This window comes from Monomorium pharaonis, chromosome 11 (assembly GCF_013373865.1).
Source record: "Monomorium pharaonis isolate MP-MQ-018 chromosome 11, ASM1337386v2, whole genome shotgun sequence".
In the NCBI taxonomy this organism is placed as follows: Eukaryota; Metazoa; Arthropoda; class Insecta; order Hymenoptera; family Formicidae; genus Monomorium; species Monomorium pharaonis.
The window spans coordinates 11,505,935-11,523,653 of record NC_050477.1 but is presented as its reverse complement, the minus strand read 5'-3'; the positions used below and the strand labels follow the sequence as shown (position 1 = coordinate 11,523,653).

General features: G+C 33.0%; 1 protein-coding gene across 4 annotated transcripts in view; it reads right to left on the bottom strand.

Annotated features, from left to right (window-relative positions):
* LOC105837332 (ras-specific guanine nucleotide-releasing factor 2) overlaps positions 1–17,719 on the bottom strand; it is a 70,887-nt gene that overhangs the window by 25,906 nt on the left and 27,262 nt on the right. For all 4 annotated transcript variants that reach the window (XM_012682011.3, XM_036294142.1, XM_028191675.2 and 1 more), the window contains exon 5: positions 1,821–1,927. In XM_012682011.3, coding sequence (XP_012537465.2) covers positions 1,821–1,927 — 107 coding nt within the window. The remainder of the gene's footprint in view (positions 1–1,820; positions 1,928–17,719) is intronic.

Here is a 17,719-nt window from a genome sequence, read left to right as displayed (position 1 = left end):
CAAACATATCATAACAAATATTGAATATCCTTACTCGGTATATATAATTGATTTAATTTTTTAAAAAAGCATTTAACGAATATTCGTTGACATAATATTCATTGACAAAGTCACATTTAATTTTCTTAAAAGAAAGAAAACAAGAAAGAGATCGATTCGATATGTTCATTCAATTGCTCTGTTGTTTAGTGAAACCGACGATAATCGGATTTTTTGTCGATGTCCGTGAATAAAATAATAGTTAACAATAAAAAAGTAGTTTGTACCAAAATAACTAAAATAACTAAAAATTATTTCGCGTTTGAGTCTACCTGAAAATACTACTTTATTTTTTCAAAGTAATCGTAAAAAATTTTAAATAACAAACAAATTCAAACCTACATAGAAAAAACAATCATAAATTAACCAAATATTTTAAGATAAACAAATTGTGGTAAAAATAAACATCTTAATTATTACAATCAAATATTTTAACAGGTCAATTAGAACATTTAAATTTAATTTTATGGGTTTAATTGATATCTTCCAATTGAATCTACAAAATTTCTGATACACTTCTGGATACCGCGTTCTATTTCTCATAAGAAGATAATCACATATAACAGAATAAAAAATTTGTCATTGTGAAATTTTTCACCGATATTGTAATAATTTCTTTTGTAAGTCTCTAAAATTGAGTTCAAAAATGAAAACAAATACAATATGTATCTTGCCAGTAGTTTTTAGTTCTGTACAAAAATTGATTTAGGAACCTAATAATTCATGAAAAAATTTTGATTTGTTTTAGCAGATCAAATCTACCAAATTTTTTACCAATCAGATTTTTTCTAGTATACTTTCAATTAGCATGCAATAAAATTTGTCTAATGATTTTAACGAAAATTATGAATTATTCATACTTAATTCAACTATCAGATTGTTGTTATATTAATTTTTCAAATTAACTAATATTAATAATTTAACTTATTTTTTTCAATGCGGTTCATAAAATACTCAATTCCATCACTACTGACTATCTTGACATACACAGGCACTCTCAGTGATGAACTACTATATTTTGACAGGCAAGTGAGCAATTAAAAATTTAATAAATTCTGGATGTATTTGAATCTGAAGCGTAGAAAACAAACGTATAATTATAATTCACACCACGATCATCACAAATATAAATACATGGTAAAATAAAAATTTTAACATAAAAATTTGTAATGTTTTATTTTTAAACTTTTTCATTTATGTGTAAACAGACATATGTTACCATTAAAAATTTGACTTCTACTCTATTAAAAAAATACAGATTAGTAGATAATAAAAAAATGTATATGAAAAAAGTTGTTTTCCAATTGCTATAGCTTAAAAACAGAAAGTTATAACCGAAACAAAATAAAATGGTATTTTAAACAAAAACTCTCGAAATAGTTTTTTGTGATACCATCTTTTTCAAAATTGTGAGTTAATATTAAAATTTAAATAACGGCTTTTGATTGAACGGACTAAAATACAAAATGACTGTACGCTCTTTTTATTTAAAAGAAAGAGTCAAAGTTTGTTGCCCAGTGAAATTAATCCGAGCCAGAGTGACTGAAAGCCTTCTCGGAAACAAACCGGCGGCGAATCTATAATTAGAACTTTGAATTATTTTCAAATGTGTCGCCTGGCTAAACGCCATCTCTATCGTCAATTTGGACGATCGTGGATGATTTATGTGATTAACGCGCAATCTCCGTGAACGCAAGCGACGCGCGACGGCGGCGTTATTGCCGCGCGCCATCGTAATCGGCCCCGAGATCTTCGATTTGGGCGCGAGCACCGTCATTTACCTAGCTTCTCGTATCGCATCGATCCACGTTTTGCAGTCCGTCTCTGTGGGTGCTTTTAGCTCGTATTGCCGTTGGTTCTCCCTCCTGTACGATATCGCGAAACAGTGCTGCAACAGAGGAACGGAATAAAAAATTGAGTTATCTCTTCGATCGCACGGCAATGACGACTACAACTGGGGAAACGATCGGAAAAAAAAAGCGCGATCCCTTCACGGCATTCGATTTGCGTATTGTGCACGCGTATGAAAAATGCCGTGCGCAAGCAAATCGATGGCGTTTCAAAGCCGTTGAGAGGCAAACGATGGAGAATCTCTCTACACGTTCTCCTCCTCCGCGCGGCCTCCGGTCGGATTTATTTTGTACATGCTCTTTCGCTATTTTACATGCATCTGGACAAATCCGGAAACTCGCCCTCTCGGGGATTTCATTAAACTACCCCCTCCTCCACCTCCCTTATAAATTTCCGCATAATACAAAAAGCTTAGAACCACCTCCGTTCTCGGCGACCGACTCGTCATTGTACCTCGGTTTTATCCCGGCAATTTTATTCACACGATAGCTTTTACGGAGGCACATTAACTATGCAAACTCTTTGCGAATTCATTTTGCTACATGGCGATTGCAAATTCGACGCGAATCAAAATCGCACAAATATAGCAACGCAAATAAGCGCGTGTCCCGCGTGATTTTGCACGGCAGTTTTAGAATACGTACCTGTGCTGATCATGCAAATCCGGAACCGACGGATTATTTCGTACAACCAGGTATTAACAGACATACGAATAACAAAACTCTCGCATGTACTTTTCTCTCTTATTTTATTTTTAAACAAGAAATTAGTTAATTTATTAGTTTACACGAGAAATTAGTTAGTCTAATGTGAAAGTTGACTGTAAAATACCAGTTTATCTACCGTTTAATGAGTACACACTGAAAAATTATATTGTAAAAAAAAACGATTAGTCAATTTACTTCCAGTAAGTGACATTTATCTTTAACAAAGAATATTTTTCTTGATTGCCTTAAAGGAAAGGAAGTGAAAGTAAGATGACGAAGTGTGTAAGATAACGAATTGTTAATTTTAGTAAACAAATAACAGATAATGAAATCTAGAGGAAAGGAGGGAAGTAGGATGACAAAGTAGATAAAATAACGAATTGTTAATTTTACTAAATAAAACTAAATTAATAACAAATAATAAACTGAGCTCAATTTATTAAAGATTTTAAATAATTATATATATATATAATCTTTTATTTGTCTCTATATAATTTGATTTTAATTCACAAAAGTGGACAACATACGAGACAAGATAATAAGAAATTTTGTTTTATATGTATCTATATGTAATATTTTGGTTTTTGTATATAAGAAATGATACAATAATAATAAAAATTTTCATTTCTTTAAAAACACAGTATAATATAACATGAACCAAAAAAGTATACAATAATGTACTAATATTTTTTCGTCCATTGTAGTGTTTTTATTTTAAAAAATAAATAAACACGACAACCGCGAGTAAGATGACGAATGCCATGCGTGGGCGTTGATGCATTCATATATGCAAATTATAAATTATATTTGCTAAATACATAAAAAAATAATACTTAACAAATAATAATTAATAATACTTTTTTATTTACTTTTCGTTTACTTTTTTATTTATACCTAATAGTATATATCTTTTTATTTATATTTATTTTTTATTTATATTTATATTTTTCTTTTATTGCGTTAAAATATTAATAAAATAATGGAAGAATGCTTTTACGATCCATATAATATAAATCTTTTTATTCATAAAAAGTACATTTTAATTTCATTTGACTTTTTGTCATTTTAGTTATTGAAATTAATCCATATAGGAGCAAAAAATTGACACATTTCTAAAAGATTCAAACCTATTTAAATTTAAATTTATTTATTTAACACTTTTCAATTTTTACAAATAATAACCAAGACTTTAGAAAATAAAAAAACTAAATAAATATTTGTACGTCAAAAAAATTTAAAAAATCTTATCCACTTTTCTTTTATTTATCATAAATTTTAGAAACAGTCTCATATACAACTCAAAAAAGAAATATTTTTTTTTAGAATATTATAAAATTATATCAAAAAACTCAAAATAAAATAAGCAAATTAAATTTTTATTTTAACTTAATTTTCTTGATTAAAGCATTATATTATTAGGATAATAAAGTTATAATAAATTTGTGAATATTATATATAACATATTTTAAATAAATAATTACTTAATTTATAAATATATATTTATCGTACGTGTACACAAAAAGTTTAGAAATATTACGTGTTTTAAGTAAATAATGGGTGTATTTTAAGATTTTGAGATCAAGAAAATATTCTTTGCGAAGATAACCGTTATTTAGAAGAAAAATAAAAATTGGGTAATCGCTTTTCTCGACGTGAATGATATTTTCCTACGTGTAGAACGCATCGTACGTTGCGCTTTAGCAGCGCAACGTAACATTCTCCATCCAAAGTGAAGTTCCCCGTCGGCGTTCTGTGTGCGACGACATTCCACAAGGTGAAACACGCGAAGGTGGGAAGGTCTTTCTCTTCTAAGGAAACCCCGCTTTACATTTTCAAAGAAAATTCTCGGACCATTTTTACCTATTCATGAAGCGCGTTTGGCACTCCCGCGCAAATGTCTTTCTATCCTCGTATCGTATGCCGCAAGCGTTTTGAGAAACGAGTTACTAGATAGATTCCCCTTCATCTTTTTAACTACGGGATATAGGTATTACATACATACGTTCGATCACGCGTGATGTAACATATTGTCTCAACGAACTGGACGATATTTCTTTCAAATTTCATACAAACGTTTGACCTTTAACTAAAAGTTACAACATTTTTTGCTCGTTAAACAAATTAATACAAAAATAAAAGAAATAAATGAAAAATGAAGTATTCTTTCAGGACAAAAGAAATTCACAAAAAATAAAAGACTTGAAATTCCTCGAGAACAAGAAATAGAACATTAATTTTAAAAAATAAAAGCAGTCAATAATGGCTATATATTTCTAGTGTTGAAAGAGAGAGAGAGAAAGAAAGAGAGAGAGAGAGAGAGAGAGAGAGAGAGAGAGAGAGAGAGAGAGAGAGAGAGAGAGAGAGAGAGAGAGAGAGAGAGACAGAAACAGGAAAAAATTAATACGCAGTATTCTCTAAGCAAATTAACTAAACTGAAAAACTGTGATTACGTGAGAGTGCAGTTACCACCCGTTGCGTGCGTTATGATGTATGAATTTACCAAGCAGGAAACTGACAAGCTTTGCTAGAAAATAAAATGGGTGTGCATTTAATTACGCAAAATTGCGTTACCTTGGTAAAAAAAAGGGTTGCAGCTCTCCCTTCCTTTACCAAGTTTTCTAAAGAGTAAAGGGAAATATATTCTTTCCCCTTTGTGTATTCGGGACAACATGGAAACAGCTCGCAGCGAATTGATGTTTTACACAAAATAAATTAGAAGATGAATTCTGATACTCGGATATTGTAAATTAAAATTGAAGCAGCGCGTTTGTCACGCAGCGCGGAGTGCGTCAGTTAATTTTCACCCGTGGCTTACATTCAATCCTCGGACGCGGCTTAACAACGCGCATTGCACACCGATACGTTAATTAATTAAAATCTGAGGTGACAATGTAAAATAGAAGCATTAATTATATTGCACTAAAATACGGCAGTGCCCGACGGAGCTCCCCGGACGCACGGATTACTCGCGTCTCATGTATCGATAATTTGCACAGATCGAATATTTGCGGCGACCGAAGCCACGACATGGAACTCGTGAACAAACTCAGAAACTAATTAATTACATTTTATCGATTTATTTAATATTTTGAAGAAAATTGTATAATTAACGATTAAGAGGATTTTTCAAGATTTGAAACAATATTAATATATTACGCATTATATTATTATAAGTATTAGTATATTTATTATTATTACCATTAGTAGTAGTAGTAGTAGTAGTAGTAGTAGTAATAGTATTAGTAATAGTATTAGTATATTATTACAGTATATATACCTATATACATTTGTACATAAATTGAGTGCCTAATAAATGGGCAGTGGTTTCACGTTTTCACGTTAATTCGCTTCATTTTGCGGTCAACGTACGCGCGCGTACGCAATACATTATAAAATCCTCTCTATCGCGTGACGAAGAATATTATTCGTTAAGCGATACGGTAGACGACATGTGTTATACCAATTAACTTCGTTCGCGCTACATTAGCTTTCTATGGGATCATTACAGGCATAATTGGTGTGAGCATGCGTTTGACCGGGCGCGAGAGAGAGATGCGGCTAATTAAGGCATATCGATATTACTTTAGCTTCGTTAACTCGCAGCACCGGGCTCTACACGTTCCTCGGACGTTACAACTCGATGCGGACAAAATGTAACGTCCCATTGTAGTCCCGGCGACAAAAGCCTCGCATGTATGATACGCATACATACATATTGTCGGACGTGCACGCGTTACGTACGCGGGACACGAGGCGCGGGCCAATTGTAAGTGGAATCAAGTATAATAACAATGACTATCCGTGTGAATATTCATGACCCATATTGCCGAGAAGGCAAATACGAGAGAGAGAGAGAGAGAGAGAGAGAGACTAAGTGCTTTCTATGATATTACTTTGAAATTTGAATCCGCGGTCGGTCACGGAACAGTCGGGCGGTACAGTTTCAATTATGGAAACGCCATTAGTTAGCACTATCGATTTTCGATGTCTAAAGATATCAGTCATTCAGATAATCCATTATTCGAGACGGGGAATATGTACCTTATCAGTCCCCTCTCCCGTGAAAAATAAATGAATTAAGAGCGATTCTTTCCTCTCTGCCGTTATTCCTGATCCAATGGCTTTTTCGTAACAAAGGCAGATCACTGTTGACCACAGGACTGTCTGGTCGACCGGGAATCACTTCTTCTCCTATTTTTTTTAATACTCGAGACGGAGGTCTCGAACCTTCCACACAGCAAACACAGATATAATTGCTATATAACGTACAAGTAAATATTATAGGTAATGGGTGTTATATGTATGTCATATGGCAGTTATATCCCTAGTTTGCTTGGCACTATGTAAATCAATACGCGATAGATATTTCACCGATTACTTCAGTGATATTATATGAACAAATATAAAGACGAAAATGCAATAGTTATATACAATGGTTATACATATTGCATATTGATTATTTTTATGGCCGATCGAAAACTTATTCCGTGTGTGACGAAAACGTTCCAGAAGTGACGAAAATTTTCATGTCCAATCAAAAATTTATTCCGGATGTGAAAAAATGTATTTTACACTCGAAAAAGAATCTGCATAAGAGATTTAATTTTGCGCGAACGTTTCCGTTTCTCTCTGTATTCGTAATTTAAATTCAACGCAACTTTCTGCATTAAATTTGAATTAGATTGCTCCTTATATGAACATAAGGAGAAAAAAAAAGTGAAAGAAAGAAAGAAGTAAAGAAATACTCGTTTTATTCTTAGATTTCCGACTGCATTTTCCTCATATCGCGATAGTGCTTTCGCATTGCTCGCATTCTGGGCGTAACATTGTTTTTACACTTTTACAGCTACGGTTACACGTCCCTGTAGATTTTCATCGTAATGTATGAGTCTGCATTGCAGGCACTACGCAACGAGCAAACCGCGCGCAAGATTTTTTGTATATGTCTATACTTTGCAACATGCATAAATCTTCTAAATCGTAAAATATATAAAAAAAATTAAATACTTCATCTTAAAAAAATGTATTATAATTATTACACTATTGTGCGAAAAAGCCATGATTTTTTTAAGATTAGGATCTGAAGCTTTTTACTTCAATTAATGCAAAGAAAGAATTGTATATTTCCATTATTGCATAAATATGATAATTAATACTTTCTAACATTTTTATTTCTATTACGTCAATTAAAATTTAACGTTTTAAAATTACGTTAATTTATTATATAATTATAATTATTTATTATTATTACTAGCTATGCCCTGCCACGCGTTGCTGTGGCTCTCTATTCTTATGCTACGTTTTTTTCAAATTTTCTTTGCTTTCGTTGTTTAACTTTCAAGAGCCTTGCTTTACTGTTGCTCTTTTCATTTTATTTTTGAATAAACATTTATCTATATTTAATAAATCTAATATTCATTTATTCACGTACTTCTAACTTACTTCATTTATTTATTGCCTTTAGCACTGTATTCAATTAATTTGTTTCTATTTATTATTTTGTATTTTTATTATAATGTAATATAAATCTTATTTTATTAAAACTTTGAAATAATTTTCAATTAAAAAAAACCGAATTCTTTTTAAAATAGTCATTTTTTTAAATTAAGCATTTTGAATTAAAGTGTATGTATTTAATTTATTATTATAAATCAATATTTCGTTATTTTTTTCTAAAAGCTGCCATGGATTTAGAAATCCATTCAAAAAAATGTTTTAAATAAGTTCCTTTTTTTTCAATAAAATAACAGCTATCCTTATTTTTCTTATTACCTTAATTTAAACACAATAGAAACATTCTTCGCCTCTTCCGGTCTTTCCCGATCTCTACCCGTCTCTCCCAGTCTCTCCCGGTCTCTACCCGTCTCTACCCGTCTCTCCCCGTCTCTCCCGGTCTCTCTCGGTCTCTCTCTGTCTCTCCCGGTCTCTCCCCGTCTCTCCCCGTCTCTCCCCGTCTCTCACAATCTTTCCCGGTCTCTCCCCGTCTCTCCCGGTCTCTCCCGGTCTCTCCCGGTCTCTCCCGGTCTCTCCCCGTCTCTCCCGGTCTCTTTCCGTCTCTCCCCGTCACTCCCAGTCTCTCCCGGTCTCTCCCCGTCTCTCTCGGTCTCTACTGGTTTCTCCCCGTCTCTCCCCGTCTCTCCCGGTCTCTCTCCGTCTCTCCGCGTCTCTTTCCGTCTCTCCCGGTCTCTCCGGGTGTATGTAATATAAATCTTATTTTATTAAAACTTTCAATTAAAAAAACCAAATTCTTTTTAAAATACCCATTTTTTTAAATTAAGCATTTTAAATTAGAGTGTATGTATTTAATTTATTATTAATTAATTTTATAAATCAATATTTCGTTATTTTTTTCTAAAAGCTGCCATAGATTTAGAAATCCATTCAAAAGACTGTTTTAAATAAGTTCCTTTTTTTTACCCTTTTTTTCAATAAAATAATAGCCATCTTGATTTTTCTTATTACTTTAATTTAAACGCAATAGAAACATTCTTCTAGTTAGGAAAGTACGGTGTACTATCTACCTAACATATATTATTAATATTGCTAAAATTTAAAAGATAATTCATCTATTTAGGGAAGTACGGTGTACTGTCTGCCTAACATATAGTATTGTTTAAAATTAAATTATGGCCATCATTTTTGAAACACACGGTATTTCCAAAATCAGACCCCATAAGAACACTCCCGGTTACGAATGCAACGTTGTGTCAAAATTTTAAAGCAATCGGTGAAAAACTTACGGAGATCTTAGATGAGGAACAAATATTTACATTTTTATTCATATAGATTACTATATATTTCTAAATTTTACATCCTTGCGCAAAAATGTAATAAGTAATATATATTCCAATAAAAAATTTAAAAACTGTAAAATAAATATTTTAAAATGTATATATGTTTTATATAAGCATACATACACGTTATACACACACACACACACACACACACACACACACACACACACACACACACACATATATATAATTTTTTAAAAATAATATACTGTATATTTTATTCATTTCTTCTTTATAATGCTTGTTATTTTTAATTTGTTTATATTTTATTTACTATATTATACAAACTTATGAATATGTTTGTCAATATCTGTACAAAAATATCTAGATAAATATCTAAATAAAAAATAATTATTTTAATTTTATAATAGATTATTATGTAAATGTATATTATCTTTATCTACACTTAAAAAAAAACTATCTTTTTGCAGTCATCTAAATTAATGTGAACGCGAATAAGTATAAAGTATTATTCTTAGCTTCAATATCCAAGATATTTATTTTAACAGGAAAATTGTTTGAAATGATAACAACAAATTGTACAGATCAGAAAATAATAGCGCAACATGAAATTGCTTCAAAACTACAAGTGTTTCAAAAACTTTATTTGAAAAACTTACGAAAAACTTTGTCAATCGTTATAATGTAAGTTATATTCTTTTTATATATTTTTTTAAGTCTTGTTAATAAATAAAAATGTAAATATATTGTTTTTTATATTTTTAATTGCTCAAAAGCGATATTATTTTAATATTATCTAAATTTAAAATTAAATTATCTTTAAAACAGTAATTGAGTAAAATTGCAATTTATTTATAATATAATTTATAATATAATTTAAATTGAGAAAGTTTAATATAACAAGATCTTAGTACTAAAATAATGTTAAAAATTAAATTATCTTATATGAAATACATTTACATGTAATTTACTTTATCTAGGTAATGTTAAATTATTCAAGCATAACATTGCTCATGGATTGTCTATTTTATAAATATAACGACAATGAAAATTGTAATAAGCCGGACGACGAAAGATCATTGTGTGATGCATTTTCTTTTACCACGTGAGAAGAACATTGTAATCGATCAATGTGACTTTTCGCTTAGGAGACTTTCTTTTTCCGGATCTCTTAGAAACACGATGATTTAACGACGATATGAGAACTCCTTCCCTGTTCTTTGAGAGAGAAATGTCTGAAAAATCAGGTCTCTTGAGGACATGAAAATAACGCGGAAAGTCAGAGTAAATGTATTACGGTTCCCACATGTACTTGACTTTGCTCTTTGTTCTCGAAACTATGAAATGAGAGAAATTCATTTCGTCGTTTCGTGCCAACTGAGAGCGTGCACATTGAAACGAAACTTATTCGAGTTATGCCGTTGCAACGCAATAATTACGGCTTTTGACTTCTTAGTCATGACACGTCAGCAGACTTTGACGCTGTTTCATTTAAGCATTCCATGTGTATATATACGTGGAGTTGACGAAAGTTCAAGCTCTGTACGAAAGCATAATTGCTCCAGGTATTAATCTCGACGTTGTAAAATCATTTCAATCAGAGAATTTTAAGAGTTCTATTTGAATTTTATGCATTTCAATAAATGAGAATACAGGTCAATACATCGAGCCAAGAACAGTTATCCTAATACATTATAATTTAATGACTAACATAATTTAAAAATATAAGTATAAACACAAATAAAAAGTAATGTACTACATAATATTAAACAACTTTTCGGAACGTTTCGACTTTACAAAATCCTCATCAGTCGTAATAAAAATAACTATATATAATTTAAAAAAAACGAAATATATAATTTGAGTTTTGTTTGTTTTACGCATTTCATTCTTTAACTTAACTATCACAGATGTTCCAGAAATTTTGCAAATATTAAAAAGAAAGTGAGTGTCATTCTTTCAACAATATTTTTATACTTTGTATAAAGATTTGTTTTATTAAGGTTAACGAAGTATGTCAAACTTATTTCTGGCAAATTTTCGAGTTATCCTTTCCGTCTCCGCGTCCAACACTAAAAGAGACACGCGGAAAGTCTGAATTAGGTCGGTTACGCGCGGTGAGTCGACACTAAGCTGGCATCCATCACACAACAGGTAATCGCCGGGTACGGTTTACTACTGGCCACACACTCGCAGTTACTATATAGAGGACAGTTTCCAGCGAGCTCGCAGTACAGAGAGCGTCTCGCCCCGATAACAACATCCGAGGAACGGCACGGAATCCTCTCAGCCGCTGCTACTACCTCTCTTATCAAGGAGCGAGACTCGTGTCAACTTGCATTTAGATTAGACGGTGCATATTCCACCTCGCTCTGCTTGCACGGTGAACAGCGACTGGCTAACTCTATTTAACACAACCGCGTCTTTTACACGTCCTCCCTTATCTTAATGATAATCCAAATAGGGATTTTTATTTCGTTATTTAGATTTAGGATTAGAAAATAACGCAATTATCCTTACAATAACTTTTTTAGTAAGGGGCTGGTATTACCGCATTTCTGCTTATTTTTTTATCCTAATGGTAACATAGTCACATTTTTTCATTCATTTTAATGATGGCAAATTTAACAATTAATTTTATTGCTATTTGTTATATTTTGAATCTATTTTAACTGTGCACGTGTGTATTTAATCTTCAATATGTATTCATAGTTCGTTGTTATGTTTAAGAGATACTATCTTCAGTATACTTTTAAGATATTAAAATATTGCATTAGCGGAGATACTTTAAGAACAATTTTAAGTTTAGAATTGTTATGTTCAAATTTTTTAACATTAGATTAAAAATCTAGAAAGTTTATATATTACGCTGTATTTATAAATTTAATAAAAATCAAAATGCTGTATTTGTAGTATAAGCATTTCTAAATATTTCTCTTTAAACTTTTTGTATTCTCTTATGAATTGAAGATACCAAATAATACCATTTTCATTAATGTTCTAACAAAAGCATAAGAAATAAACTTTTTTGTTTAATTTTATCTTGTTTTAGCATTAAAGGAGTAACAAAAAAAGTATCATGACTTTTTAAGTCGGTAGTGAGTTACTTTTCAAAAGATAAATTATCTAAACGAAATGTGTGATCAGAATTGGAAAAGTTACTCTTTAAAAGTAACTTTTCCAATCCTGGTTACATATCTCGTTTAGATACTTTGCATGTTAAAATATTCAAAAGTGCTGTAATCGCAATGGTATAACGAGCGCACTATCAGAATACGCAGCTAACATCGAAGCGGAGGATGAATTCCGTTTATGTCAAGGTCGAGCTGTCGGTTTAATCCAGAATTATATACAACCTTGCACTCGCGCGTTACGGCAAATCGTAAATCTGCCGCTCTCACAGAGCCACGATGACGGTGGCAAAGGTCCGCGTTGCAGCACACTAACTATGTGCCATTCGTTGTTTGATGAAAAAGACCGCGCCAATCGTAATGTCAATTCATGATTTAATGTGGCTTTAATAAGCAGGCATTTGCACTCCGAATGCCGATCGAAAGTTCAAAGAGATAATGATGCATTTTGCGTTATCAAGTTCGAGCCTTTTCGCTTATTAACTGCAGCTTGCCGGTTTTCAAAATACGCAAAACGTATAGGTACCTGTACTTGGTTATCGAAGCTGTAATTGGTTAACGAGCCTCGTTCAAATCATCGTGGATTCAAATGATCAACATGTGAAAGGCCAAATTCTCCCCACTTGATAAAACACTCGTGAAATGCAAGGATTTATACAATTCACATGCCAATGTATATAGGACTTTTTCATACAAGACTAAATTGTTTTATCAGCATAATGTCTGAGACTGACAATGAGAGAAAGAGACTGTGCACAAACGTGTTTAATCAGACTAGAGCAATATTTAAATTATTGCTATTAAAATATAAAAGAAAACGGTTTATTTTTATTTCCCAGTATACTACCTACATGCATTTGCATTTTTAAAGACAAACATATCCTTTTTGATAAAAATTGTAACATTTCATTTATAAAGTGGCAGCCCGATGAAAGTATGTACTAGAGTTACACATTTGACCCACTTTTGGCTCGATCTAAGGATACTGCGGTAACCCACGAGTTGAAAACTAAAAACTAATTTCGGTGAATTCAATTTTTGAAATGTGCTACAGATATTTGTCCATTGTTACGTTTCCGTTATCGTGAGCAAACAGAGAAACCTTTTTTTTCCGCCGTGCAACATATGAAATCAATATTACGTCAAGTGTGAATCCCTGCTGAAAAGTTTACACTTGTGCTCTTGAATTTTTTAACGGTTACTGTCATTCGAGGGTCGCATGACGGGCCTCAGAATGCAATTTTTATATTACATGCACGTGTGAGAAACTTAAAACAAGTTTAAAATAATAAAAATGAAATCTCTCTCTCTCTCTCTCTCTCTCTTTCCCTTTCTCTCTTTCTCGCTCTTGTTTCCCTTTTCTTCGCAGACGAATGAAAGGACGATCGAAAGGACGCGAATAAAAGATGAACATTTCAAAGATATATAAGATAAAAGATGATGCGCGAAGAGACACCTTTAAAAATATATATCTCGTTAAGTACAGAATATAAAAGTTAACATGTCGAAGGTAGAAGCGGTCAGCCGTCGATAAATGCTCTGCGCTGCAAATTAAAAAATATATAATTAACCGAGTTCACATTATAATTTTCACCGACTGTGCATCCCTCATTCTCCGTTGCGCGTGCGCGAGCGCGAGCGAAGATCTCTATTACATTTAATAAAAACTCGCAAAAAGCAGAGTTTTTTCATCCCGTCGCTACGTTTACCCTGCGACGTTATTTCACGGCGGGATGAAAGTTATCCAACCTTCTCCCCCCTCCCCACTTTAATCCGAACTACTTTCCGTACGCGCGGAATTAAAATAAAACTGATTAATAATAAGTTACATAATTCGTCACGGAGCCCAACTTTCTCACGGTAACGTCGCGATCGCTATCGCGCGCAGCGGGGGTTTCCGGTGGGTCGTAAGGCACAATTCGCGGCACGTTCGCGGGGGGATTGTTATAGATTCTCGCACGCGTGATGAGACTTCAATAAAATCACTCGCGTCAGACGTGATATCGCCACGGATATATCCCCGTTGTTCGTCAGTTGCAGAACGTGTGCGAGGCAGGTGCGCTGCAATTCGAACAACACTGTTTTCCGATACATTTCACCTCGATCAGTCAGTTAGAGATTCGACAGACGTTTCCTGCAAGGAAGAGAGAAGAGAGAAGAGAGGGAGAGAGAGAGAGAGAGAAAGAGAGCGAGAAAGGGGAATAGGGAAAAGGAAGGAAGAGCAGAGAAGTTAAAAATTCTGGTTATCGGACGACACTGGAACAATTCCGATCGATAGGATCCGGAGCGATAACGGCACGTTTCCGGCATAATAAAAGAGCCATGAGTTCGTCGGTTAATGCAAAATAAGGACCGGTCGGGGAAAAGGAACGGGAGAGAGTAATATATCCTTGTGGACATCTAATCAACTTTTTGAAACACGCTATTCCGCACGTAACAAAGGTAAATTGCACACAAAGCTCGGCGCTCAAAGCGCACGATTCCCTGGTCGTAAGGAAATTGAGATGAATGCCAAGGGTAAATGTTTGACAAGAGGGAAAAAAGGGGGAAAATAATTCGCTCTGGGCCACAAAGTTACCTCGTCCTGTCTCATCCGGGGCGCAATATACCTATACAGGCGGTAAGTAACGCGCGCAATGACCGCGCGCGATTGATTATTAGCTCGCAGCGCTTCATGTTTGCAATTTATTCGAATTAAACATAATGCAAATTGAAATTTCAATTTTGCGAGGACGACCGCGTGTTATCGAATAACGCACGTATATAACAAGTATTAACGTACACATAATAAAAATAATATCGTATATGCGACTCTGATCGAGTTAGCGTTTGAATATATGTGTGTGTGTGTGTGTTTGCGCGAAGAAAATTAGCAAAATGCGTTTTCAGCGTAAAGTGAAAGAGTTACTATCACAAAGAATTAAATAAAAAAATATGATGCCGTAATAATAACGAATTAAATAGTTACGCGACAATTCGCGACGTTAAGTAATTAAATGATATGAGCTAGCCGCAAATGTACTTTGACGTTAATAGACATTTCTTTTCTAGTATGTCCGAGCGTGAGATTTGCGTAATTAATTATGCGCATTCGTACGAGATAACGCAAGCAAAATTATCTTTTGAAAAAAACCTCTCTAAGAAATGTACAACTGTGTGTGTTTACATAAAGAAATATCAAAACGTATTTCCTCCGTAGATATTAAATATTTAATTTCATTTGTAGACTGTAAATATTTTATGTTAACCTCTGCATATAAAATATAGAAAAAAATATTAAAAAATATGTTGTATAAATAATCAATGTGTACTAATGCATTTAATTAAATTTGTTATTAGATGAAACGTTAAAAAGAAACTTTTATCTTAAGTAAAATTTTTTTTAACATTTGCGTCTTTGCCAAATTTTGTATTTAATTAAATACTGTTTAGAAGAATCTTTTTATTTTAATGCAAATTATATTTTTATACATTATAAAACATAAATTGTGCACAAATTGAATAGTGCATTGTATATATGTATACATATATGTGCACCTGAATCTGTTATACATGTGCGTATACTACAACTGAAATGCGATTGGATTCACGTATTCATAAAGTACTAATAATAATATTACACTTAGTATTGTTATGTATAATTAATATAATTAAAGCGAGAGAAGAGGAGATATTGTACATGTTACAGATGCAAATGTTATTGCAAACGTAGCTATGCGTATCCTAATTAAAATATTAAACTAATAAGTAATTTGACCTTTTATCAAAATACGTTGTTACACATAATTATGATGTTGCACGTAGCATACATTATAACATAGCGTTTTGAGTGAGACCGAAATCGAGATAACAAAATAAGATATGTCACGTTACACGACATGATAGATCTCAAATTGATTGGACTGCGCCAGTTTTATTTAACGATCGCAATCAAAAGCCTCCATTGACATGTATGAAAAAGCAGTAATGCACATCTTTTATCAGATATCATTAATTAATTTCTAAGATACCTTAATTAAAGGTACGTTTATCGTAAAATTTCCGGTTCAGTTGCTCGGTGACGTGGCATTTTGTCTTTTTTTCTTTCTTTCTTATGCATTTGACGTCATTCCGTGCCACATTTAAACGCGATCGAGATATGAACAACACATTATTTTATTTTAAAAAAGAAGATGACTCTCTTGCAAAATATCTCTTCCGTAGATAAAGAAATATCTACTAATCTTCTTCAAACCGACAATGGTAAAACAATGGTAAGGTTCTGCCAAGGCTACGGCTAAGGTGGAACTGTGTCACTGTATACTCAACACGGAAATTCGACTTAAAAGGAAAAAACGTCCCTTCAATAAAATAAATACAAATCAAAATAATGAGCAACTGATAATTACAAAATAAAAAAAGAGCCATTACGCTGTTAAACATTAAAGGGTCAAAGTTAAATCAGTTAAATAACATTTCGTTACTTTTAACTACTAATGTGCATCGAAATTTATCTCAATGCCAAACGTACAGTTAAAAGAAATAATTAAATTTAATAGATCTATTACGGGGATTAATTTCAAATCAATTTGAATCAAATATAATAATTTTTCTGTTTGTTGTGTGTGTGCTTAAGACACCCGAATTGAATAAAGTCAATTTAATTTATTTTTCAAAAACTGCATAAAAAAATCAATTAAATGTACCTTATTCAACCCAGATATTATACATTATTGTAATTAAATCGACTTCATGTGAAATAGGAGCAAAAGCGACCTACAAAAACGTTAAAAAACACCACGAATTGAGAATAATTCAACATTACAAATTTAACAGTGTGTGGAGTGGCGTTTTCATGCCAAAGAATCGGTTAACAGGAAGTTATTGGCGCGTGGCGCGAAGCCAAAGCTTTAATATATCGTAATACCGAGACAGGAATATCCTCTAGTAATGGGATATCGATAACGGGCGAAACTTCACGTGCACGTGAGGAAGGACAGTTCCACGAAATCCTCAGACGACTCGCGGCTGGGAACATTGTTCGAATTCTCGTGATTCTCATTTCGTTCCGATGCGACGACGTTCACCTACGACCTACATCTCGCGTTGCCCTCGGCCTCGCCCTCTCGCCCCGCCGAGGTCGCCCCACAAGACCTGTTAATCTTAACTGCATCATCGCCGTTGAGATATTCCCGCTTGAAGTCGTCCGATCGACAGGCGTTTGCGCTCTCGGCGGACAGTTCGATCTACCCTTGCC